Source organism: Panthera onca, chromosome C2 (genome assembly GCF_046562875.1).
Source record: "Panthera onca isolate mPanOnc1 chromosome C2, mPanOnc1 haplotype 2, whole genome shotgun sequence".
Taxonomy (NCBI): domain Eukaryota; kingdom Metazoa; phylum Chordata; class Mammalia; order Carnivora; family Felidae; genus Panthera; species Panthera onca.
In genome coordinates, this window is record NC_138347.1 from 54668081 (window position 1) to 54694536 (window position 26456).

Consider the following 26456-nt stretch of genomic DNA (forward strand, 5'->3'; position numbering starts at 1 on the left):
TCGTTCCTGGTTTGCGTGAAAGTGGTGCTGCCTCTCTGCCAGTGTGTTCATTGAAAACTGGCTTTCCTTGTCGTTGAGTGGTTTAACGCCATCCTGGTCAACTCTCCAGAATTTGTTTTTATGATCCTCAGAATTTTTGTGTTTTCTTTGTGTGTAGATGTTTTAAGCAAGTACTAGTTAGTAAATATGTTTTTAAAAAGTAAATCTTATAAAAATGCTGATGGTGATACCCCATCACCAATAAACTTGCCTACACACACACACACACACACACACACACACACACACACACACACAAATCTTTACAATGAGAAACTTGTGTGGATGGAATATGCTTTGTATTGAACCTAGTGGAAAATGTCCATGCCAATGGAGAGAACTTCAAAAATATTCTTATATTTTAAATAATGTCTCTGCTTTTCTAAGGTAACAAACAAGACAACCTTTCTTGTGAGTTGACTGAAAAAACTGTGCTGGTAAATCTTTTCAAGCATTTCTGAAAAGATGTTTTTTTTTGTCCTACCACAGAGTTTATCAACAGTGCCCTAATTATCAGGGACCCTGTTTTTAAAATGGAGTATCTTAAAATAGGTCTCATATAATTTTCTGTTTAAATATTTATGTCACGTGCTGATTGATTGCATCCCCCCTCTCTTATTAGCTCAGCAAAGCTGGACGAAGAATTTGAAAAGAAATTCAACAGCCTCCCTCAATACAGTCCTGTTACATTTGACCGGAAATGTGTACCTGTCCCAAGAAAAAAGAAGAAGACTGGAAACATGGCCTCGGAACCGACTAAAACCAGCAAAGGTTAGATGTGTGCTCTACAGTGCTCTACAGATGTGTCCTCCTACAGTGTGGTCAGCATCTCAGCCCTCTTCTAAGCTTCTGCAACTCCCTTTAGATACGTAACTGGATTTAGACTGAGGCAGTGAGGCAGCAGCCATTAGAATTTTAGCTTGCTTTCCAGGGTTGTTTTGGCTCCCACCTCACTTCTCTCTCCCTTCTTTCTCTCCTTATCCTCCTCAGCCTCTCTTCTTTGACATCCCAGCCCGAGCATTTGCCCTTAAATATGTCATTTTTTTGAAAATGTTACACATGGTCTTTGACTTTCTGCTCTTCAGAATTCTAACCTGGAGATGTTAAGCTTTTCTTGAGCAGAAACTGTTGGCCGAGCCTCACCCTTCTATTCACTCTATCTGACAAGTTGAACTCTGGGACTATGAAATTGTTCTATTTGCCTAGTAAGAAGACTCCATTCTTTACTGGCAGTATGAACCAAATGAAAATAATGCTCTGGCAATACCTTTAAATTGGTTTTATTAAGTTTAGAAAAATGCTATTTAGCATATTCGTTTTGAAGAATATCACCATCTTCCCTTGTACATAAGGGGAGCTTTTATATTATCAGCATGACTTGGGTGGATCTCAGCATTCATCAAGGGCAACACTGTAGTTCAAAGAACGGTGGTAAAGAGTGTGAGACCACCTTTACATGTGGGGCAGGGACTGGGGTTCTAAACATAGTAGCCTGCTCAGGACATTTCAAGCACAATAAAGGACTGTCCTACCCAAAATGACAGCATTGCTTTTATTGAGAAACTTGTCTTCTGATTTTACTCCAGTCTAAAAACTGGTGGGAAAAATGTATCTCTAGTTTTCCATACAGATGTGAAAGACGTCATCCCATTTAGTCACTTCCTGTAAGGACAGTGAATGGAGAAATGAAGAACTGGTGTGGCTGAGTTTTTGTTGCTTGTAGGATCTGATGGAAGAGTTGATGTAATTTACCCTGTACAAGTGGCTGCCTCCTGCCTGTTCCATGTCAGATCAGATACTTTCCCTTTTTGTGTGCATTTTAGATGGATGGATGGATAGATACAAGATGATATATATCTTCACATAAATCTTGCTAAATTCTAGCATTCGTGGATAATCAGCGATAAATATTAATGAGCAGATACAATTGCATGGATTTAGAGGGACGATATAAGGTCTAGGAAAAATTATGGTTTCTTTGAAGAAATTAAAATTTTCTCCCTCTAGACCTAAAACCTTCTTTGGACACCACAGTTGACACAACTGAGGACAGTCACTTTGTGATCTGTATCTCACGATAGATCTGTATGGCTGAAGAAAATTCTCCCTTCGTGATTAAAGGTGGAGAGGAACATAAAAGTGATTTCAGAATTAGCTTGGTTTTCCTCTGTGGTCAATAAAAACAAGTCTAGTGAATAAAGAACTAAAAAAGAAATGTTGCTTCACCAAGTTTGCTCATCTGGGAAAAGAAAGTAGGGTTATATCGAGATCTTCCAAGATGAGTAGGAAAGAAATAAAATAGCCTTGTTGACAGGTAGGTAGCTGAACACTGTAATGGATTACCAATGAAATGACAATCTTTGTGCCCTAGGGATATCTAGGAATAGGCAAAGTAGTCCATGAGCCCAAAGATGCCAGGTATCATGAGCTCCCATAATTCTTGGATTCAAAGTTACTGATAAATACCTGACAAGCCAATAAAATGGAACTTAATTGATTGATGCACAGGATGTATTCTCTTCCTCCACTCCTGGTAGTTGGAGACATTCATTTTCGAGCCCTGAAGCTGGCCAAATTATCTATCAGGGAATGTAACAATAGATTTATTTTTGTAAAGCTATAAAACCCTGAGTTAGGATCTATTTTCATGAGACCTTCTCTTGAGTCTTAGTTATCTGTTATATGTTTTTCCTCTCCCAGCTGAGATTAACAGTATTTCTTTTGATGTGAAATAGGTTTTTGGAGCTTTGGATTATACTTCATACAATATCATCTTAACGCTTCTGTTATGCCTCTCAAGCCCAAAGTCACTGGTTCTTACAGTGTATCAGTAATTACGTGGGTAGGAAGTCTTTCAAGACTTTAGATTTTGCTCTGCATTCTGACTCATGGAGCAAAATGCAGTTAAAATAAAACAGACACTAAATGATATATTCTCTATTTAGCAAACTAAAGAAATAGTATTTGTAACTAATTGTAATTTGGCATTAGCACCACCAGTGCACTGTCCCACAAGTTATTAATGAAATTATCATACCAGCTGTGCTGTAATTGCCTGATCTTTAGAGGATAGAGATTGTTTTCTTAGACTCTAGACTCTTTGCATCTGTGCATAATGAATTGTTCAAAGCAAAAACTATGTATGAAATCATTAGTTTATTAGCAAAAGAGCATGTGTCCATAGGAAACCTCATTTCTTCTTCAGCAGTTTAGCATTTTGCCTTTATTTTCTTACGTGTTTATCATTCAACATTTATATTTTTTTCCTGCCTTATACTAGGTATGTTTTTTAGCTACTCAAGGTTATGTAAAATATATAGAATTTTTCTGAACTGTAGTATCTAGAGGAAATGGTTATGTATGTATGCATTTATACAGTCACATATCTCAACAACATAGTATCTGCTTGGGTTTATGATTCTGTTTTCCCAGTTGTCTCCTTATTTATATCTGCATTTCCAAAGACTCTCTTTCCCTTGTCCATTGTCCCCTCCGCTATCTTTGCCCTGTCCCTCATGTCTGTATACTGGGTCTTGTCAGAAACTCTACAACAGAAACTCTACAACTCTACGACTCTACAAGTAGGTAACTTGGTTAAGTGTCCAACTCTTGATTTCAGCTCAGTTCATGATCTCGCAGTGAGATTGAGCCCCGAGTCAGGCTCTGCACTGACAACATGGGGCCTGCTTGTGATTCTCTTTCTCCCTCCCTCTCTGCCCCTCCCCTGCTTTGTGTGTGTGTGTGTGTGTGTGTGTGTGTGTGTGTGTGTGTGCGAGCGCGCGCGCATGTGCGTGCACACTCTCTCAAAATAAACATAAACTTTAAAAAAGAAAACTAGGACGAAAAGGGCGAACATAACTAAATGATACCTTCCTCTGACTGGGCTCAGGCTATATTATAGTAGGCAGAGCATAACGACTTAGGAAAAGAATTTCCCTTGCTTCTAAGAACAAATTACCCAGTAAGTTGTAATGCATCTAACTGGTACAGTTCAGTTCAGGCAGCCCAGGCCTATAGTGTTTTCTGGTTTATCTCCCTTAGTTACTTGTATATATTCAAATAAAAGCTTTAAATTAGAAGTCTAAATTTAATTGTAACTTAAGGGATAGGTTTTGACACATTATTTTAAGTATATTGTTAATTTATGAAGCACTTTTTACAAAAGTATCAGAAGTCAGAGTGCTGTACAGAATAGTAATTTTCAGACAAAGTCGGGTCATGAAGAAAAAGTTAATTGACTTGAACTTAGAGTGTTTAAATTATGCTCCAGCTTGACCCTTGACTTCACTTTTCCCCTGTATATCTTCAATCTTCCCACATTGTTCCTTAGCCCATTATCACACATGCTGTTGATCCTCATATTTTAAAATTGGAATTCCAAATGATTAAAGATTTTCAATTTTAAAAAATCACAATGATAATAAACGACTCAGGTTTATAAAATTAAAGGTTGAGGACAGAATCCCCTGTTTGGGATTGAGCCAAACTGAGGCTACATTCAGTGTTACCGGACCTAGTGCTGATGTCAGCCAGCCCAGCCCTTCCTATCAAGAAGTTATAGCTTCCAGGTTGGGCAGAACTCTGTATTTTGCCCTGTTAACCGAGAGTCTTCATTGCCACCAGATGTTTTCAGGAACATGGGGATAGCACATTTGCAGATGTAAAAGGTGTACCTAATATAATCCTGAGTTCCTTCACAAGGCATGCATGTCTGGCTCGATGAGGTAGCTTCTTCCCCTCGTTGAATCCTAACTTGACTGTGGCTGGCTCACCCAGACTTCCTCAAGTCAGCAGATCCACATGCCCAGTAGCTGGGAGCACTTAGCTGTAAATTATCACAAAGGAATTTATTGTTTCATTGGTCATTCATTATTTGTGTCTATTACAAAAATGATAGCCAATTTTAGAATAAAACTTCTGCTTTTTTTATAGCTTAGAAACATGAAACCATTGAACCTGGGCATAAGTCACCACCATTTGAGTTATGCATAACATTTGTTCCCTACAACAGTTTTTAAAAAGCAAGGTTTACTAAATCACCTTACCTGCTGACCTTAAAAATTTATCATAACAGGCTAATACTGAACTGACTCCTGTGTCACTACAGCTCTTTACCCCCCAAAGTGTCCTGTGTCACTACAGCTCCTTAACCATGAACAACATTAATGTTTTGGAAAGGTTATTTATTGTTAATGTCTCTGTGGCACTGCTCTTATCCTCTCAGGCGGAGGTTTTCTGTTGTCTACCCAGCTATGAAGTTAGGTGCCAAGGAGATGGATTTTGTCAAATTACAGGCCATCCTGCCTAAAAACTTAAGTGGAGTCCTAAGCTAGTTTATATGCCAGCAACAAGTGATTTTTGTTATAAGGAAGTAGAAGCTGATTCAAACCCTCCTTCAAGAAATTTGGTTTGGCGATGCGGGAGAGAAATGGAATCAGAACTTGAGGTGGTAGTTTAGTGAAAGACTGTTGCAGTTTTTTTTTGAGTAATCTCTTCCCCCAACGTGGGGCTAAATTCACAACCTCAAGATCAAGAGTTGCATGCTTTACCAGTGGAGCCGGCCAGCACCCCCCATTGGCAATTTTTTTGGTTTCTGAACAATGGCTTCTGAAACTCTCTTCTCTGCTTTTCACTTCCTACCTTATTTTCCTTCCATGTATGTTTCTGCATTAATATAATTAACTGAGGGGGAAAATGGTAATAAATTTCCTTATTTTTGCTGTTTATTACAAATTTTGGCTTTCTTTCCTTTAGACAAAATGCCACACATATGTACGTGGTGAGCAGAAATTGTTCACTTCTTGACTCTGAAATTGCTGCTTCCCAGTGACTGCAATTATATCTTCTGTATTACTCCCTTCAAGTTTGTCACTTTCTTTTTTATATGAAATTGTCATTTACTTAGTTTTATTTTATAGCTATAGTTTGGGGGATGGCTAGGAGCAAGGAAGTTTAAAAATAAAAGTTTACAGAAGCTCCTCTATGTACCAAATCACTCTGGATGTTCTTTTCTCATGTTAAAATTGACAACTGCTATCTTTAGTTCTATCCTTAAATTGTACTTTTTAGATTTCTCTGAGTATGGTTGGGTCTGAAAATATGTATCCTTTTCTTCTTCCCTAACTCATTCCATCCCTCCTTATGGTCCTAGGAGGTCTCAGAATTGTTCTTCTGCATTCTTCCACTTCTGTTTTATGTGATTATCTGTGTATCATTCAGGGCACCAGCCTGAAGTTTCCTAGGTTGTATAAAATATGTAAAGCAGTGATTGCAAATGGATTATAGAGAATACCTGTAATATTAGTGTACTACGTACACATGATATATATTTTTTATATTTGTTAAATTTATTTTCTTTCCCTTCTTGCTCACTTTTTCCCAAAAAAAAGTCAACAAGACATTTTCTTTTTCTATTTCAAACCACCACCGGCTAACTCAGAAGTATTTGCTTGTGGTTATTTAAAAAGGATGGCTTGGTGTAGTCATCAAAAAATGCACAACTTTCTGTTATCAGTAACAATAGCAACAACTGTCATTTCTTGAGCTTCTACTTTGTGCCAGCCAGTGGTTTAAGAACTTTGTTCATGTAACAAGTATTATTCAGAACCAGTCATATGCTAAACACCATTCTGGCATGTAGAATATATCTGCGAATGAAAACAAAGGATTGTGCTGCCATGGTGGTTCCTTATGGCAGGGGTACCAGGTAGTAAGCAAGCATAAACAAAAAACAAAGCATATAATGTGTTAGAAGGTGAGACATGCTGTGGGGGGGGGGGGGGGGGGGAAGAGTAGGTTCAATAGAACAACTAGGCTAAAGATCAACGAGGAAAGAGAAGACTTGAACAGGTAACATTAACTAGTCCTAAAAAAAAGTACAGGTATACCTCATTTTATTGCATTTAGCAGATACTGTGTTGTGTTACAAACTGAAGGTTTGGGTCAACCCTGTGTCAAGTATATCAGCATTCTAACATTTACTTACTTGATGTCTCTGTGTCACACTGGTGATCTGTGATCAGTGATTACAACTCAGATAATAGTTAACATTTTTTAGCAATAAGATACCCTTTGATTAAGATACGTGCTTTTTTTGTAGACCTAATGTAATTGCACACTTAATAGACTATGGTATAGTGTAAATGTAACTTTTATATGCATTAGAAACCAAAACATTAATTTGATTCACTTTATTGCGATGTTTGCTTTATTGCGGTGGCCTGGAACCAAGCCTGCAATATCTCCAAGCTGTGCCTCTATATAAAACACTCCACCCATCAATAGTAGAATATATATTCTTCTGCACTGAACACGGGAACAGTCTCTAGAATGCACCATATACTAGGCCTTAAAACAAACCAATAAATTTAAAAGGATTGAAGTAATCAAATTACGTGTTCAGACCACAGTGGAATGAAATTAAATGTCAACAGCAGGAAATATTTGGGAAACTCACGAATATGTAGCAATTAAACAATACACTCTAAATAACTCAATAAGTCTAAATAAATAATTAATAATTCAAAGAAGAAATTCATAAGGAAATCAGAAAATACTTTGAGATGAATAAAAATGAAAAAACAACATCCCAAAATTTATGGGCTACAGCTAAAGCAATGCTTTAGAGGGAAGTTTATAGCTTTAAATGTATATGCTAAGAAAGAGGAAAGATCTCAAATTAACAACCTAGCCTACCTTGAAACGTTGTAAGAAAAAGAGCAAACTAAACCTAAAGAAAGTATAAGAAAGGAAATGATAAAGATGAGAGAGGACATAATAAAATTAAATAAAGAATAGAAAATCAATAGAGAGTCAATGAAACCAAAAGCTGGTTCTTTAAAAACAACAAATAGGAGAAATGTTAAGCTACACTGACCAATTAAAAAAGACAGAAGACTAGGGGTGCCTGGGTGGTTTAGTCGGTTAAGCAAGCATCTGACTTTGGCTCAGGTCATGACCTCATTGTTCATGAGTTTGAGCCCCTCATTGGGCTCTGTGCTGACAGCTCGGAGCCTGGAGCCTACTTCAGATTCTGTGTCTCCATTCTCTCTCCCTGCCTCTCCCCCACTCATATTCTCTGTCTCTCAAAAAATAAATAAATGTTAAAAAAATTTTTTAAACAAAAAATAAGTAAATAAAATAAAAATAAAAGCAAGAAGACCAAAGTTACTACAATCAGAAATAATATTGGGGACATTACTACTGATCTTACAGAAATGGAATGGATTATAAAGGAATACTATGAACAATTATATACCAATAAGTTAGATAACCTACATGAAATAGACAATTCCTAGAAAGAACTCTAGCAAAACTGACTTAAGAAATAGTCTGAATAGAACAGTAACTACTAAAAAGATTGAATTTAGTAATCACAAAAATACCTGGGAGAGGAGGGAACCAACCCCAGGCTTCACTGCTGAATTCTACCAAATGTTCAAGGAAGAATTAATATCAGTTTTTCAAACCTACTCAAAAATTAGAAGAGGGAACACTTCCTAATTCATTCTATGAGGCCAGCATCACCCTAATCTCAAAACTAGACAAAGATATCACGAGAAAGAGAAACTACAAGATCCTATCTCTCAAAATAATGGACATAAAAATCCTTAACAAAATAGTAGCAAACCAAATCCAGCAACATATAATAAGAATTATACACCATTACCAAATGGGATTTTACTTGCAGAATGCAATGTTGGTTGCATATCCAAAAATCAATTAATGTAATATACAATATCAATAGAACAACAAAAAACCCATGTGATCATCTTGATAGATGTAGAAAAAAAGCATTTGACAAAATCCAACACATTTAATGAGAATACTCAACAAACTGAGAATAGAAAGTTTCTCAACCTGCTAAAGAACACCTATAAAAATCCCAAAACAGCATATTTAATAATGAAAGACTGAATGCTTCCCCCTAAAGTAGGGAGCAAGTCAAGAATGTCCATTCTCAGCACTTCTGTTCAACATCATAATTGAGGTTCTAGCCAGGGCACTTAGGCAAGAAAAAGAAAACAAAAGGCTTCTGTATTGTGGAAAGGAAGAAGTAAAACTCTTTCTGTTCACAGATGACATGATATTTTATATAGAAAACCTAAGGATTTCCCTAGAAAACTACCATAGCTTATGAATGAATGAGTTCACCAGGGTTGCAGAGTACAAGATCATTATACAAAAATCAGTTGTATTTCTATACAGTTTCAATAAACAATCTAAAAATATTGGAGAAACAATTCCATCTACAGCAACATCAAAAAGAATAAAGTACATAGGAATAAATTTAACAAAAGAAGTACAACAAATTGAAAACTACAAAATATTGTTGAAAGACAAATAAATGGAAAAACATCCCATGTTCATGGATTAGATGACTTAATATTATTAAGGTGGAAACACTCTTTCAAATTGATACACAGATTCAACCCAACCCCTGTTAGAATGTCAGTTTAATTTTGTAGATACTGATAAGAGATTCTAAAATTAATGTGGAATTGCGAGGAATTCAGAATAGCCAAAATTTTTTCAGTTTCAAAACTGGCTACAAAAACCAGTAGACAATTCAACATGGTGCTAACATAGTTATATAGGTTAGTGGAATAGAATTGAGGGCCCAGAAATCAACCTGTACATCATTGGTCAACAGTTTTTCAGTGAGGAAGCCAAGACTGTTCAAAGGGGGAAAGGAATCGTCTTTTCAAAATGGAACTAGGAGAACTGAATAACCACATACAAAGTGAATAAATTGGACTTCTTCAAAATTTTAAACTTTTATGCTTCATAGGACACTAATAAGAAAGTGAAAAGAAAATCCACAGAATGGGAGAAAATATTTGCAAATCACATATCTGATAAAGGACTTTTATCTAGAATATATAAAGAACTGTATGCGTCAGTAAGAAGAAAGAAAATTCAGTTGAAAAATGGGCAAATTATCAGAATAGACATTTCTCTAAAGAAGGTATGCAAATGGCCAGTGAGCCCAGGAAAAGATGCTTGACATCATTACTCATTAGGGAAATGCAAATCAAAACTACAGTGAGAGAAATACATCCTTATGATGGTCATAATCAAAGACAGATAACAATGTGTTGGTAAGGATGTTAAAGGGCCTGGCAGTTCCTCCAAAGGTTTATAAACATAGAGTTACCATATCACCTAGCAATTCCACTGGTTAAGTATTCTATGTCCAAGAGAAATGAACACACATGTCCACACTAAAGCTTATATGTGAATATTCGTAACAGGATTATTTATAACAGCCAAAAGGTGGAAACAAGCCAAATATCTATCAACTGATGAGTGAATAAACAAAATGTAGTATAATCCACACAGTGGAGTCCTATTCAATCTTAAAAAGGAGTGAAATGCTGATGCATGCTATGACATGGGTGAACCTTGCAAACATACCAAGTGAAAGAATCCAGACACAAAAGACCATATTACATGATTCATTTATATGAGGTTACCAGAATAGGCAGATCTTTAGAGACAGAAAGTGGATTAGTGGTTGCTTAGAGGTAGAAGGAATGCAGAAATAGGGAAGGGTGATAGGTAGCTACAGGATATGGGATTGATTTTTTGAGGTGGTAAAAATGATCTAAAATTGGCGACAGTTGCAGATATGTGCAAACATAAAAGCCAGCATGTTGTATACTTTAGGCAGGAGTGTAGATAGTTTGCCTCTGGCAGGAGGGCAGCATGTGTGGGTGCAGATATTGGCAGGTGGGTAGGTGCAACAGGGGCAGTTTATAGAGTCTCCAACTTTTTAAATCCTCACATCAGCTCTTTGAGTTAGGCACTATCGTTATCCCCATTTACAGATGAGCAAACAGAAGTTATGTAAAATGTTTTGAGTCCGTTTCACATAGGAATATGCAGAGGGTATAGAAAGAAACCTGCTTTGGGGAGGTCAGTGCTGCCGTTGACATTTCCGATTGGTGATTGAAAATCTTAGTTCTGTTTTCTTTAAGAAAACAAAGATACAATCTGAGACTCCCCTCCCCGCCCTGATTTTTTTTTTTTTTTGCAAATATTTCTCTATCTTTAAAGCAGGTTTTCTTCCTAAAATAACCACAGAAAAGGCTAGAAAGCTATCTGATGCTAACATGCCAATTATTGTCCTAAATTGCTGTTCTTACTATGAAAACCAGTTTCTAAGAAGAGAAGAAATGCCCCTGCCATCCTTTCCTTCATGATATTTAGATTTAGGAATCTAAATCTTTATTGAAGAGTACAACTACTGTGCTATTATGGGTTGTAGTCTGTCTCTAGTCACTAAATCTGCAGTTTCTGCTTAAGGAGTCCCAGCCCTACTAGGGGCTTCTGCCCAATATATTGCTAAGGAAAATTTCACCGGGTTTTAAATAAGCCTAAGGAAGGGTGTTGAGCACTAGTTATGAGTAAAGAAAAATATGCAAGATGACCTTTCTTGTGACTCAGTTTGCTTCTACCATAGGTGGGAGGAGGGTGTAATTGTTGAGGAACACACAGTATTGTTTTATGAAACATTGTGAATTTAAAATATATTTATATTAATATTGTCTGTAGGTCCTTTCCAGTCTCAGAAAAAGAACTTATTCCACAAAATTGTCAGCAAATATAAGCACAAAAAGGAGAAGCCTAATGTTCCGGAAAAAGGTATTGGTGCCTTCCATCCTCCATCAAGGTTTCTTGGCCACCTCCATTGTGAACCATCTTTGAGTAACGCTTCTGTGCACCACCTTTGCCTTTTCCTCCCCTTGGCTTGCTTCAGTGTCATCGGCTCCTAATGCAGGCATAATTCATTATTTCTAGACTCCACAGCTAATTGCAAAGAGAGATCTCCTTCACTTGGGTTCCTACTCAAATCCCGTAATGTCTCTATTTTCAGCGTTCCATATGAATCCTAAAATTGCTTTGTTTTCATCCGTATTTGGTGCATTTTGTAACTTAGTCTTCTTGAGCTCTTATCCACTTATTTTCTTTGACTTTTCTTGTTTTTCTCATGTTTGGCAGCCATCAAAGCAGGACCACGTTTTCCTATCTCCTGAAACCTTAAGAGTTCCCTATTCATATGAAAGTGCCACCATTTCTGTACTCTCTCCGACCCTTGAGGATTCTTATCCAGGAGGATTCCACTCCTAAGTCGTAACCTATCTTTTTCCAATCTATATTACTTCGTTTGCCAGACTCTTCCCACCCCCTTCAGTCACATAACTTATTTCCAGAGGGCACTAGAGACGCATTGCCCTCCACCATCTCTTCACTGTGAGCATCTATCTTATTGTTATGATTTTGATGGGCCCTTGAACCTCTTCAAGGCTCATCTGAAGATTTCTGCCTTCTCATAGTTCAGGACTCCTATTCTTTCACACAAAAGACCAATGTTCCCATCTGGTTCAGTACAGCCACGTGGCCTGGAAGTTAGGCTTTCTTTAGCATCGCCCTGCATGTTACTTTCGTGACTATGAGCCTACTCATCTGATGCCCATTTGCATTCTACTTGCATGGCCACTTGTGAAGCCTTTTATGTTTCTGGAATGAGGCTTAAAATGCACCTGTCTTCCATGTGTAGACATATGTGCCTCCGTGTTCCTATATGTAACCTTTTACTTAATTTGGGTTTTATTTTCACCTCCACTCTAGCCTCTTAGTTTTGTATGTTACTATTTTTTTCTCTGCTTCCAGTAGAGAAATATCACTTTTCAGGTAAAAATGTTGGCTTTTATCATTCCCTTTGAACTAATCTTCAGTTATCTTAAAGTCATAGAAATTATCCAGCAGTGTGATTTCATAAAAGGCGAATTTGTTTATTTTTAATCCATTTCCTGTATAGCCTGATTATTTTAGTTGGCAAATGTCATTTTGAAAATTAAATAGTTAAAATAAAACTCTGCTTCATTTGTGTGATAATGTGTCCTATATAAGCTCTTAAGTGTAGTCTTATTTTTATAGTGTATGTGTCTATCCTGGGAATAGAGTTTCACTTTCTTTCTCTCATTGTTTTTAGGAAGTGGGGATAAATGGTCAAACAAGCAACTCTTCTTGGATGCCATTCACCCTACAGAAGGTAAAAGAAACAATACCCTTTGTATCATTTCGGGTAGTCTGTTTTGGAAAGGTTTAAAAAGGCATAATTTATATAGGCTCAGCCAACGGCACTATACCTGAGGGCTCATAATTGTGTTGTTTTAAATTTTCAAATCAACTGACAGATTTTTGACCCTGCTAAGGGTCAGGCAGTGTGTCCTGTGGAGCTTAATTTGTCAAGGGGGGCACTTAAAACTTTGAACCACATTCACCAGAAATTAGAGTTTCCATAATTAAATATATTCAATATTGCATTCATGTTGCAGGCAGGTGCTTACAGGAGTCAGAATAGAGCCAGCATAGGGTTTTCCTGGTTGGCTGGACGTGGGCATGTCAGCAGCGTTCCTGTCCTGAACTTTGCCCAGCCCACCTCTCAGTACCCCTAAATATGTTCTAATGAATGCTCCAGAGGCTTATGGATAGCCAAGGAAAGTTCCATGTTGATTAACATAACGTTACAGTTCCTAGGTGCAGATTTTACTTCAAAATTTCCCACAGCCCTATTTACTTGTGATGTGTACCTAATTTCTGTTAAATATTGAACCCTCTGGTGAGTACTCATTTCTGTGATGTGTAGGTAGCTGTCCTCTTCTTCCCATTGATTCCTCTTTTTTTTTTTTTTTCCATTGTAGCCATTTTTAAGGAGCTGAACGTTTTGGTAGCGCTTAATCAGGAGTTGCTTCATTTAAAACCTAGAAGCAATCTTAAAGCTCGTTAAGTCCAACCTCTTTGATTTACTTAAGACCAGAAAGGGGAACTTAATGAAGAAGTCCACATCTCTTGATTCCCAGATACACTCTCATTTGTATCCTGAAAGAGAGAAGAAAATTAAAATGCACATTTGGCCTAAGTCATTTATCAAAAACACTCATGTGTTAAAGATATTTCTCAAAAATATTCAAACTTGGGTTTATAACAAACATGAAATTGTTTGCATTCGGTAGGCACAGCTCACATGAGCCAGATGTCTGCTTTTATGTCCTTGCACTTTTACAAAAACTGCCAGCAGTGTATCTGTTCTCTGACCTGTTACCTCACATTCACCACCTCTCCAGAGTATTGTTTGTGCTCTTAGCTGGCACAGTCAAATGTGAATTGTTGTGCTGGTCTCAGCATTAAATGCTAACATCCAAAATGTGATATGTATTAGCTCTTGTGTATTTTAAAGATATATTCTGCTCACACTTGGTAAATGTAAGGCACTGAGGAATAGTCAAAGAAGTCTAAGAGGCACTTAAGACCATATTACTCTTTACTTGGAATGATATTGTTCTAAATGTTTTCTTTTTTAAAGAATGAAACCGTGTCTCATGTAGAACATGGTATCATAGCACGTGCATTGTGGTAGAAAGAATGAATCAGATTGGAATCAGGAGACCTGGGTGTTAGTCTTAGATCTGACACTACAGAGCAGTTTTCAGCGGGACAAATTGTGTTTAACCTCACTAGGTTCACTCTCCGTATGGGTACCAAGTGTGTGTGTGATCCGTGTATTTAGGGCTGGGGTGAATGATGAGAGGTAGTAATACATCAACCTCAGATGTCCTTTCCCCACTCCTCCTTGCATTATTACCATGGTATGAAGTGGGTTGATCAAAGTTACCTTATTCTGCAGCCCTAATTCTGCCCTATAGGGGGCAGAAAAGTAAATCAATTTCAGTCTTCTAGGCAGTCCCAAGGGTTTAGTGGGAATAGAGCTATTATTGGTGCTATTATATTTATCATTAATGTATATGAATACATTATAAACTTGGAAGAACATGCACTGAAAATTGCTTGGCATGGAGTGCATGTTCATTTTATGTGGCCAGGAAAAAAGGAATCCGTTTGTGTATCAGAAATTACCAATAATTTAAAGTGACCTTTTTTGGCTCTTTATTTTCATACCTTCCCCTGTATTTCCTTGGTCAGGTGGTGACTGTGTACTTTGTGAATTATCTAGACCCTTTACTTCATCCTCTCTCACCTATGGTCATACCATTGCTTGTTAAAACTTTACCTTGGGAGAGTACAAATACATAAGGACGGAAGATGAAACTGTTAATTGGGAGAATTTTAATACATGTTGGCCATCCTAGGCAGAGGTTAGACATGAGTTGTTCGTAGCTGATGCCTATACTAGTTCATTCAACTGAGGGCATGCAGCTGTGAGCTGTTCCAGACTTTGGTTCAGAGGGGATGACTTAAAGTGTACTATGCTTTCTTGGCATCATGCTGAGTATAACTTTTTTTCCCAAAATTCATTTTTTCCCCAAAATATCAGAAATCTTTAGGTGCTTAGAAATCACATCTGCTGTTTAAATGCTAAGCCTATAATCTGTTTTAAGCATTTTCCCCTATGCTTTTAAAATTCAAAATCACCAAGCCATTTCTTGAAACTTTTGCAGATCATAAAAAAAGATTGCCTATCAGCCTAGAATTAAAGGTTAACTTTTCAGATAAACCAGGGTGACTTGTATCTGCCACTGTGTTTATCTTTCTACCAAGTTACGGTGTCCAATGCTCATGCTTAAGCTGGAGGTTTCTAACTGTCATAATAATGATGATGATAATTAATACTTAATATTACTTTATAGTTTCCTGAGGGCTTTCACAATAGTTTTTCTAAAACTAATCTTGGCAGGAGCCCCAGTGAATTCAGGAGGGCTTATTAGCCCCAAATACATGATAAAGAAATGAAGCCTGACCAACATAAGCGGGAAAGGAAGAAACCAGCACTCTTTCCACTAAAGTACCTTGGCGGCTTACAGTTTGGGATTTTCAGGCATACCTGAGCCCCTCATTTGGCTCAGATGATGCTATTATAAATGGCATCTTAAAAGGAAAAAAATAAAACAACTCGAACCTTAGACTAAAAATCTCAAGATTAGTTCCCTTTGCAGTATATGAGTACGATTACAGGGGAGAAAAAGTATTTAGAGTTAAATTTTCAAACATGATCCACAACACTCAGACAAACCTTGATCTCTTTTCTCAAGTTCAAAAGAGTTGCTATGTAACTCCAGCAAGGTCTCCTGGGATCTTAGATAAGGCTCATTCGATTCTTTTTCTGTGTTCCATTCAGCATCTGACTACATTTTCAACTCAAGGGAGGCCAACCAAAGGCAGTGAGATTCCAGATTTGGCTATAATAATTTCAATGCAAGTTTGATCCCTCTCGTTGGAATGTGAATTCATGACTCTGGAGCACTCTGGTGGACTCCTGAGGTTCAGTACAAGCACAGTGCTGCTATCTCAAAAAATTTACCCCACATTTTGGGAGCAGAGTTTGGAAAACAAGACAGTCTCTTATTGCCACATTCCTCATGTTGCTCCAGGAGTGAGCTCACATTATCTCTCTCAGATGATACGCTCCAAGTGTGTTAATGATTATCGTGGAGTGTAAAAACTAGCCCTGTGGACTTGTTTTGCAGTGCTTGGGTAGGTTTGTGTGTTCAATTACAAGCCGAAAGAGAAATGACTAATTTGTTTTTAGAGGACAAAAGCCTTTCTTTTCTCACATTTCCATTAGTCTGGCAGAAAGGACAAAAAAGGAACTGGCTTGCTGTTCCTTGGTGCTCAGCTTCAGGCTGTTTTTCTCTCTGAGCTTTTTCCATTTCCTGTCTCTCACCACCAGGCCTTCCTTTGCTTTGCTAACGTTGCTGGGCTCAGATGTACTGTCGTGTCCCGCACAACCACTTCTTTGACTTAGCCTTACTTGCCTTCCCCAATTCTTCTTCTTAGGATAGGGTTCTTTCTGAGTGCTGACCCTGAAGGGTATCATTGGTCCTGGCCTCCAGACAGCACAGGATGTTTTGCGGATAGGTAGCTCCTGGGTCAAAGCATGGGGCAGACTCACCCTTACTCCCTTTTCCAAATTCTAACAAGATCTCATCACGTACCTCTTCAAATGTGGATGATCTGCAGGCCCCATGATTGCTTCCTGATCTGGCATTAAGTTTAGAGGAGACAATATCTAGAAAGGTGACATTGCCTCCTTTTTGGGGATTTTTGAGAATCTTCTGTGTATTCTCACATTTTGCCTCTTCCAGTTGGCCTGCAACCTGATTCACTCCTTTTCTGTGTCCTAGTACACCAACCTCTGGGACTTTGATTGTTCGTGTCTCTTGGCCAGTCTCCCTTCAATGCCCCTGGCATCTTGTCTGCTGGTTTCTGAGCTTCCCCTGGTCCCAGTCTGCTTTTAGGCCTTACTCTACCTCCCTTTTGCAATCCCTCTACAGCCATCCCCTTGGCTTCTTACTGTGTTTTTACCCATTCATCTGGAATATATAGGAAATGGAGCAACTACTGAAAAGAAATGAAACCGTTTGAAGGTTTACCACAAGCAAGAGAACTAACTGTCCTTATCAAGGGTGTACTTATCCCTCACCTTAAGATTCTGGAGCTGGCTGAGGCTGCCTAGGCCCCTGGTTCTGGGTAGCACATGAAAAGAAATTTGGGGCTGATGGATGCTTTAGAGCTCATCTAGACCAACCTCCATCTGTACATGAAGAAACTGAGACCCATGGTTCTGCAGTTAGTAAATTAAAAAATCAAGAGTAGAATCCAGGTCTTTGTGTAGAAATTAGCTCATCTTTTCCTAAACCACTTGGTCTTTTCTTTGACCTCCTGGGTTCCTTCTTTCTGTAAGCAGTTCTTCTGATGTAATTCACCCTTCATCTTTGTAACCCTGCTACATCCTTATTTCCACAAGTTCTAGATTTTCCTAGGAAGGAGAAGAGGGAAGAGGTTAGTGCTTTTTCTGGAAGGGCCGTCTATAATGTTGTGATCATACTGGAGGGGTGATTAAGATTCCCCCCTCTAACTGGAAGGGACAACTGATGGATCTGGATAAGAAACTAGATAAAGTTTGAAGCTTGTGAATATCTAATAGAGGCTATTTATGCTCATTGTAAACTCAGATTGTAGCTTCTTTATACCTATAGGAGGCTTTGAATTTCAAGGCTAATGAAGAGTCATGGAATATTTCTTCCTTGGAGCATTCTAAACAAATTATCTTTTATTTGGTGGCAGCTTTTATTGAAGTTTAAACTAAAAAAAAAAAAAAATCTTAAGATACATAATAGCACTGGCCTATGGTAAGCTAATTATCAAAGTATAAATACACCAAGACTATTTCCTGGGTACAGATCTATAATGTAAAAGGAGCCTTTTTCCTAATTTTTGATTACTTGCTTGAAAAGATATTTGGGAGCAATGCCAAGTAGTTTCTTTTTAATAACTATTATCTTAAGCCAGTTCCCCACATAGCCATCTATTATGCTATATTGAGGTAAGGCCAAGCCACAAATCATGGTATGATTTCTGCCTTATATCCTTTCTTTTGATGTAATTGAGATGATTTCCCACTTGTTTTGGAGTGGGAAACCTGGAATCAATCTCTTGAGGGCAAAGATCTTACAAATTCATAGCCCTCCTTTCTCCGGGATGTACCTAACCTCATTAAAGACCTAGATGAAAATTGTTAAGTGAAGCCTATGCAAGTGTTTATGCCAGCATGTGCATTTTTTCACATCCTGAATCATTCTCGTTCTGCTCTCCTCCTCTTCTTTTAGCTTTCTTTCCCTCCTGTGCCCTACATACTGTTGTATTTCCAAGGTCTACCTCCAGATCCACCTGCTGACCAGCACCTTCAGTTTTCTCCTCCAGTTCAGTTTGCACCAAGCATGTCATGTCAGACCTTGACTTCCAGAGCCACACTCCCCTCTTTGTCAGAAACTGTTTCTGTGCCTGTCTTAAGAGATTGGATGGCTTTAAAATGGAAAGATGCCTCCCTTCCCTGCTTAAAAGCCCTTAGACCACTGGAATTTAAAAAAAGTAAAGAAAGTTCCAATCGCTAAACTGGACTACGTGTATATATTCTTAAAAGCTGTACTCCTATCTACATTTACTTGTCTTTTATTTTATTTTATTTTTTTAGTTTATTTATTTTGAGAGAGACAGACCACACAAGTGAAGGAAAGTCAGAGAGGGAGACAGAGAATCCCAAGCAGGCTCCGTGCCACTAGTGCAGAGTCTGACACAGGGCTTGAACTCACAAAACCAAGGGTCGGACACTTAACTGACTGAGCCACCCAGGCGCCCCTACTTGTCTCACTGTTAAACTGGGAGCGAGGAGAATGAACTCCTGAAGAAATGAGGATATAAGAAGGGATACAGGCACCCCCAGCCTGGCCGAGCTGGGAGCAAGTGTGCTTCTCACTCTTGATGCAGTGACGCTTAGGTACAAGAGTGTGCTGCTGAGTGACTTACTGGGATTACAGTTAGAATCTGGAGAAGCTAAAGTAAACCTTCCCAGGAGCCCTGCTGCCCTGTGGTACTTCGTTAAGTTATCTCACTGAGCACTTTCCCTGCCTCTAGAATTCAGTGACAGAGTGTTTCATTACATGCTAGCGTCACCAGTGTCTGTCACGTCCTTCCTGAGCATTCTATACGGGTAAAAGAAGGTCAGGCCTCACAGTTTCTTTTCTGATCAGTCCAACCCGGTGATGGAAAGCAAATGTCCCAATGATAACTGTGAATTTAAGAAGCACATATCTGGGGAGCCCAAGTGGCTCAGTCAGTTGAGCGTCTGACTCTTGATTTCGGCTCAGGTCATGATCTCATGGTTTGTGAGATCGAGCCCCGTGTCAGGCTCTGCGCTGACAGTGCGGATCCTGCTTGGGATTCTCTCCCCACTCCTCCCCCACGTTCTCTCCCTCAAAATAAATAAATAAACTTAAAAATAAAAAAGAAGCACATATTTAATTAATCTCAGTGTCCTCAGAAAGAGAAACTTGTTTATCATCTTCTCCAGACTAGGTGGCCAAGGGAATCTCAAATAGGGACCCCGACCACATGTAGAAATTACAGTCTGTTGGGACACAATTCACTCAGATTCACATATGCTATGTTTCCCACCAACCTGCGAGATCCAAACACTTAGAAAATGTTGTTCTGATGGCTCTTGGTTCAGTATTCTGTTGAAAAGAGAGAGAGGGCATCTTAATCCTGTGTACTTAATTTATCAAAGCAAACATAAATATATTGGTTGAAAATCACGGGCAGTGTTTTATTTCTTTTTCTCATCAGTACTTTGAAAACTCTTAGGTTCTCCATTCAGATAGCTCGGACATTGAGAAATGTTTCTTTCCAAGAGCAATGTTGATGTCTTGTGTTTTTGTGTGTAATCATATATGATCTGTCTGTCCTATTTCAGCCATATTTTCAGAAGACAAAAACACCACAGAGCCTGCTCATAAGGTTAAAAATGCCCTATCCATTCCCAACACTCCAGAGCCAACAACAACTCAAGAACCCTTGGTGGGCAGCCAAAAGAGAAAAGCAAGGAAAACCAAGATCACTCACCTTGTCAGGACAGCAGATGGCCGGGTGTCACCAGCAGGAGGTACTTTGGGTAAGAAGAGGGAGCCTTAAATGAGAGATAACCAGAGCAAGCCGGTGACTGTCATGGCCCCATTGGCCAGCAAATGACGATAAGCAGAGTATGGGTCCTCATTGGAAAAGGGGTCTGTTCTGTGGGTTTGGTCATAGTAACATTTTCTTTCTCTGGATCTCCTTAAGAGCTAGTTTTCCACAGACTCCCAAATGTACAAAATGTGCACATTTTAAAATCACAGCTCTTTTTCCAAAAGCATTCTTAGAAAAGAAAGGTAATTTTTAGGACTGTGTGTTTCTCCTTCTCTTTCTCAGCATGCACAAAAATAGTCTTCATTAAGTAAATTCCCAGAGATCCTAGACTTTTAAAAATACTAGCTGAATCAGTGTTTCATCCTGGTTCATTGTTTAAGTCACTACACAAACCATATTATCAAATATTTCAACCAATGGATTAAGGAACCTTAGAAAGCATCCAGTCCTTCCTCTAAAGCTGACTCAGACCGCTGAGGGAGCCTGAGAATGCTCCTGGATTTCTTGAGTTCTCTGGGCTAATCTTTAACTAGATCTGAACTTACTGTGAGTTTCTCCATGTTCAGTCATGGCCTGTGGACTATTGCTGTTTCTCATGGCCTCCATGGCAGCAGAATTGCCAGACGGACCCAAGTTAAGGAATGGAGTCAGAGAGTGACACTGAGCAATCCCCTCAGATCTTGGGGTGTCATTAGTGATCTTAGCTGTTATTGCCTTTTTTCTGCCTTTCAGCACCCCTAGCATCTCATTCCATCAGCTTTGAGTTATCCCTCCCCCTTCCCTAATCCAGTTTCCAGAAAAAGGACACAGGTCCATAATGAATTCTATAAATAGAAAAAGAACGTTTAGAGCAAAGGAAAAACAAGAGTGAAAGACAAACCAAGAAACAGACTCTTAACTATTAGAGAACAGACTCATGGTTACCAGAGGGAGGTGGGTGGGGGGATGGATGAAACAGGTGATGGGGAGTAAAGAGTACAGTTATCGTGATGAAAAACTAATAAAATGTCTAAAAAATGTTTAAATGAGTATTTTTTGAGAGGGATATTTTAAAATACCTGATTAAGGTTAATGTAATTGCAAATAAAGATTCATTGCTGAAATAGAATGGGAGGACAATTAATAAGTTTTGTGCACATTTTCTTCTGTTTAGCATATGCAGATTGTTAGGGCAGTAAAGCACATTAAATACCCCCATTTATATAAGAGATGAAGATCAGAGACGTAGGGTTTGGTTTTTGAATACAGTGGACTACTTAGGTAGAAGATAAGGACTAGAATCTATTTTTCCTGATACTTAGTCCGGCAGGCCCGTTGCCCCTTCCCTTTCCACTCTGGGTTCTGTTCTGTGATTTTGATTTTTTTTTTTAATGTTTGTTTATTTTTGAGAGAGAGAGACAGAGAGCAAGTGGGAAAGAGGCCGAGAGAGAGGAAGACACAGAATCTGAAGCAGTCTCCAGGCTCTGAGCTGTCAGCACAGAGCCTGATACGGGGCTCAAACCCACGAACCCCTGAGCTGAAGTCGGATGCTTAATTGACTGAGCCACCCAGGTGCCCCTGTGATTTTGATTTTATAAGTTGTTATAGCCTCATTTTCACTTACAGAAAGAGTGGGAGAACGTAGAAAATATTACCTTCATGTAGAAAAGCACATAGTACTGCCATGTCCTAGTATAGGACATTTATGTTCTTTATCAGTTGCTTTCTATTTTCAAAATGTTTTAAAAACCATGATAAAGATTCCTCCTCCTTTATAGTGGCCATGTAATCTAGAAAGTGTACTCCTTCCCTGCAGGTAGATTTTCATAGCATTTAGCACCTCTTTGTAAATACCAGGGGGCCCTTTGTCTTCTTTCCAGTAGGTCTTCAGAACACAAATAACAACTTGGGATCTCACTGGGATTAGTTCAGTACTGGTGATCCTAAGTGTTGGTGTCACAGCGTACCGAGTGTCCAAGTTGCCATTGCAGGGCATCCTACGGCTTCATCAGAAACGTTTGCGCACTTGGGTTTTAGGGGCTTTGTACAGCATCCACAGGCCCCTTTGCAGAAGTCCCATAGGTTTTATTTTGGCCAAAGCCCCTTTTTCCCTCTCACTCTGAGACTGACCTGTTCTTTGACCTTGAATAAAACTCAGCTTCTCTTCCACCTAGCTTCAGGGCATAGCACTGTCCATAGTTGCAACTGAGCTTAATAAAAGAGTTTTGTTACCGTGGGAGCAGAAAATCCTTGATAAAAGCCTTGGTATTCGATGGATGACAAAAGTGAACAAAGAATATTAGCTCATTTCACATGGTCTGCACAGAGTTTTCTCTGTGTCCCTCCTCTGGAGAGAACATGGTGATCCTCCTGTGATCAATTTCCCTGTCGTTACAGATGACAAACCAAAGGAACAACTGCAGAGGAGTCTCCCTAAAGTGACCGAGTCCGGCTGCGGTGACGACTGCTCACACAACACTGAGGCCGCGGAGACGCGGAGCAGCACTCCAGAGATGCCAGCCGTGTCTGCGTTCTTCAGTCTCGCTGCGCTGGCTGAAGTGGCCGCCATGGAGAACGTACACAGGTGAGTGGTGTGCTCCCCCAGGATTTGGGGGGTCCCGTTCATCCTCACTCCTGGGCACGGAAGAGGGATGGAGAGAGCAACGTGGAAGCTGAATCACTCTCTCTGAAGTGATTTGTGGCCTTTTTCACAATGCTTTGGGGTTCACGAGACTTGGTTCAAGAGCAAGTTATGTGACATGTTCCAAAAGCATATGTCCTAATTAGCAGTGTGGGAAAATATAAGATAATATAGTCAGCCAGGTATTGCATTTTAAATATACTATCCTGTGGCTAAACTTCATTTCCATAAAAACCTGAAAGAGCAGAGAAGCAATATTCTCTAATCATTAAGTTGGAGCTTCAAGGTCAGGCTTCAGAGCTGGGTTTGAGCCCTACATCCTTCACCTGTAAATTGCAAGGTCTTGATCAAGATCGATCATTCACCTCTCTATCCTTCAGTTTTGCTTCTATAAAATGGGTGTAAGTGGCACTCGTTTCATAGAGATGTTATGTGGAATGAACTAATGTCCCAGTGCTGGTACATGGTAAATGCCCTGGTTAACAGTGGTGTTGGCAGCAGTCATGATGGTAGTGGAAGAAAACTGTGGTCAGGAAAAAGCGTCTTGGCATCTGACTCATGGACGGCAGAAGGTCTGGATTTTTCTTTAACTGTCAGTTTGCTACAAAGTCATTTCTCTCGGTCTCGGTTTTCTCATCTTCCATGGAGCATAATGATAGCCCCAAAGAATCACAGAGCTGTAAGGATCACGTGAGATCATAAATCTGAAAGGCTTTTGAACTCAGTAAAGCCTCACAGAAAGTATATTAAAGTTCTACGTGTATAATTGGGACTCTACTATTTAATGGATCCTTTGGGAAAGCAAAAATAGCCATTTGTAAATTTGGGTATTTCGTACTTTTATTCAAAGTGGATTACCCACAGGTGAGCTACTTTCCCAGACTTCCGTGTTCAGTGCAAAAGTTTTAAATCTAGCACAACTTCCATACCCTCCTGTTGGGCTGCACTGTCCCTTTCCACATCCAGGTTCAGGAGGCCCTTTACCTGTCATGTTACAGTTCTAGTGCTTCCTCACAGATAGCCTCTAGATAGTTCCAAGAAGTCAAATTCCTTTTCCTGTGTGTACTGTAAGTGCCTAACGGCAAGAGAATGCTGACAGACCTTGTTAAAACCTGCTCAAATCTCTGAAGGAGATCATGCACAGATAATTCTCCACTCATACAGAGGACAGACTCCTACACGTGTGAGAAGAATGAAATGCATGCCCGCATGTTACTAAGTGTCCCCATAAATTTTCGATAAAAGGCAATGTAAAAATTCGGAGAGGATCATAATGCAGGGCTCAGCAAGGTCTACCACACAGTCACCCAGTACTGCCGCCAGCATCCCCTTCCAGACACAACTGTGGTCACACCTGGCTCTGTTAACCAACCTTCCGTGACTTCCAGTTTGCAGCAGCAGAAAGCCTCACCAAACCTTCCCACTCTCCTCTCTGCCAACCCCTCCTCCCTGCCCTGCGATCACGTGGATCAGTCGCTGCCACCTGGATAAGCCGGGTTCTTGCCTGTGTGTCTCCCCGTCTCCGCAAACTCCTGGTTCTCCTTCCGTCGCTAGTCCTGTTTTCTGCTCTGTGTCTCCCTCCTGAAGTCCCTGCATACTTTCTATACATGCTCTCTGAGACCAGCTGCCACACTGGGCTGTAATTATTCCTTCATATGTCTGTCTCTTGAATTTTGAAAGCAGAGCGCTGGTTTTAATCCTCACATCCCCAGCTTCCTTAGTTCCTGCTACATCAATGGATGAATGAAACAATGAATGGGTGAATGAATAGATGAGATGTTCTTAAAGTATGACCACCTACGTTCACTAGCAAGCATAGAAAAAAGATTCTTTTTTTTTAATCTCCCATTGGACAGAACAATATTGCATACTAGAATCTTACTATCAATCTCATAAATGGTTAGTGTTATTAATATCTACAAAAACAGATCCCCCTTAAGGGCCCTTACCTGTTAAAGCAGAACCTCCAGACTTCCATCTACCTGCAGGCTTAATGTACTTTTACCTGGGTTGCACACCCATTGACTATTGTTTTCGCATCACCTAGGTTCATAATTTTGAGGGTGATGAGCAGAGTTGGGGTGGAAACATATTACCTGCATTCTTGCCAGGAGAAATCATAATGTTAGGTTCAGAAACCTGACATAGAAAGGCAGTTTTGCAAAATGCAGGAAATAGGAAGTTGGAATAAACCTTCGTTGAGAGCCTGTTTGTTTACTAGGACTTCCATAAGGGGAAAGCTCATTAAACTGAGTCCTAAAATGAGCCCTGCCGGGTGGGTCTTTTTGATCCCTTTTTAACGAAACTGCAGACCATTAACTTGCCAAGAACCCACATCTAAACTGAGTTAAGATTTGAACTAAGGTCTTTGAACTCCGGTGTCTTTGCCTTTGCTCAGACATGCTGCTTAAGCAATCATCTGTCGTGTCCTGGAAAGTCACGAAGAGTCTCACCGAACCTTACGCTGGGAACGGCAGCATCCGTTATTTGTAGCCATACTGGGTTCCCCCCTCCTTTGCTTTTGTTTTCTAATTAAACTGGGCTTTCACCCTAGTTGCTCTCTGTCCCTGTTGGTCTTTTTTTTATACTGTACTTCTCATCTTTCACTTTTTTTTCTTCTTCTGTTTCCTTTTTTCAATACTTAATTAAAATTCTTTTAGCTTTTGTAATATTGTTACATATTCAGTCGTAAAGGTAAAAAAATGGCATTTTAATTTCATCTTTCTTGAACAAAGAGTTGAACATATTGAACAGTTGGTGCTTACAGCATCCCCACATGACTGAACAGATTAATCCAGAGGTTTGATTATAGCACATGTTTTGTTTTTCTGAAATCCTAGTATCTGAGGCTAAGTGATTATTGGATTCTGAAATCCCCAAATGTTGTAATTTATCTACATTATTTTTGTGTGTGTGCATCAAGAGAAAGAAACTTGGATTTAGTTGTAAAAAAGGTATAATTTGAAATTCTAAAAAGCTGCTTTTGTTCCGTGTCATCTGAAGAAGATACGATGTGGAAAGGGTCAGGCCACTGGAAGCCTTGCTGCTGCCTCACAGATTTTCAGCCCAGTGCTGTGCAACACAGACCACTGTAGGCCAGAGCAGTGAGCGCACCTTGTCTGGTCTTTGGTAGGCCTGTTGGGGAATGTCAGGGAGGTGCCCAAACCTGTCTTTTTAGAATGAGAAGCTCTGTGGAAATTAACCAAGAATTTGAAGGGTTCTCTTACAACTGTGAAGTAAGTTTTTTCCTACTCATTAAACAAAAGCAGAATAAAAAATCAGCTAAGTTTGGTGTAGTTCAATCCAAATG

General features: G+C 39.3%; 1 protein-coding gene across 7 annotated transcripts in view; it reads left to right on the plus strand.

Annotated features, from left to right (window-relative positions):
- BBX (BBX high mobility group box domain containing) overlaps positions 1 to 26456 on the plus strand; it is a 283637-nt gene that overhangs the window by 250401 nt on the left and 6780 nt on the right. For 5 of the 7 annotated variants that reach the window (XM_060640117.3, XM_060640114.3, XM_060640115.3 and 2 more), the window contains 5 exons: positions 662 to 810; positions 11596 to 11685; positions 13037 to 13096; positions 20315 to 20512; positions 22903 to 23089. In XM_060640117.3, the coding sequence (XP_060496100.2) occupies positions 662 to 810; positions 11596 to 11685; positions 13037 to 13096; positions 20315 to 20512; positions 22903 to 23089 (684 nt within the window). The remainder of the gene's footprint in view (positions 1 to 661; positions 811 to 11595; positions 11686 to 13036; positions 13097 to 20314; positions 20513 to 22902; positions 23090 to 26456) is intronic. The other 2 variants (XM_060640120.3, XM_060640121.3) reach the window with 2 other exon arrangements.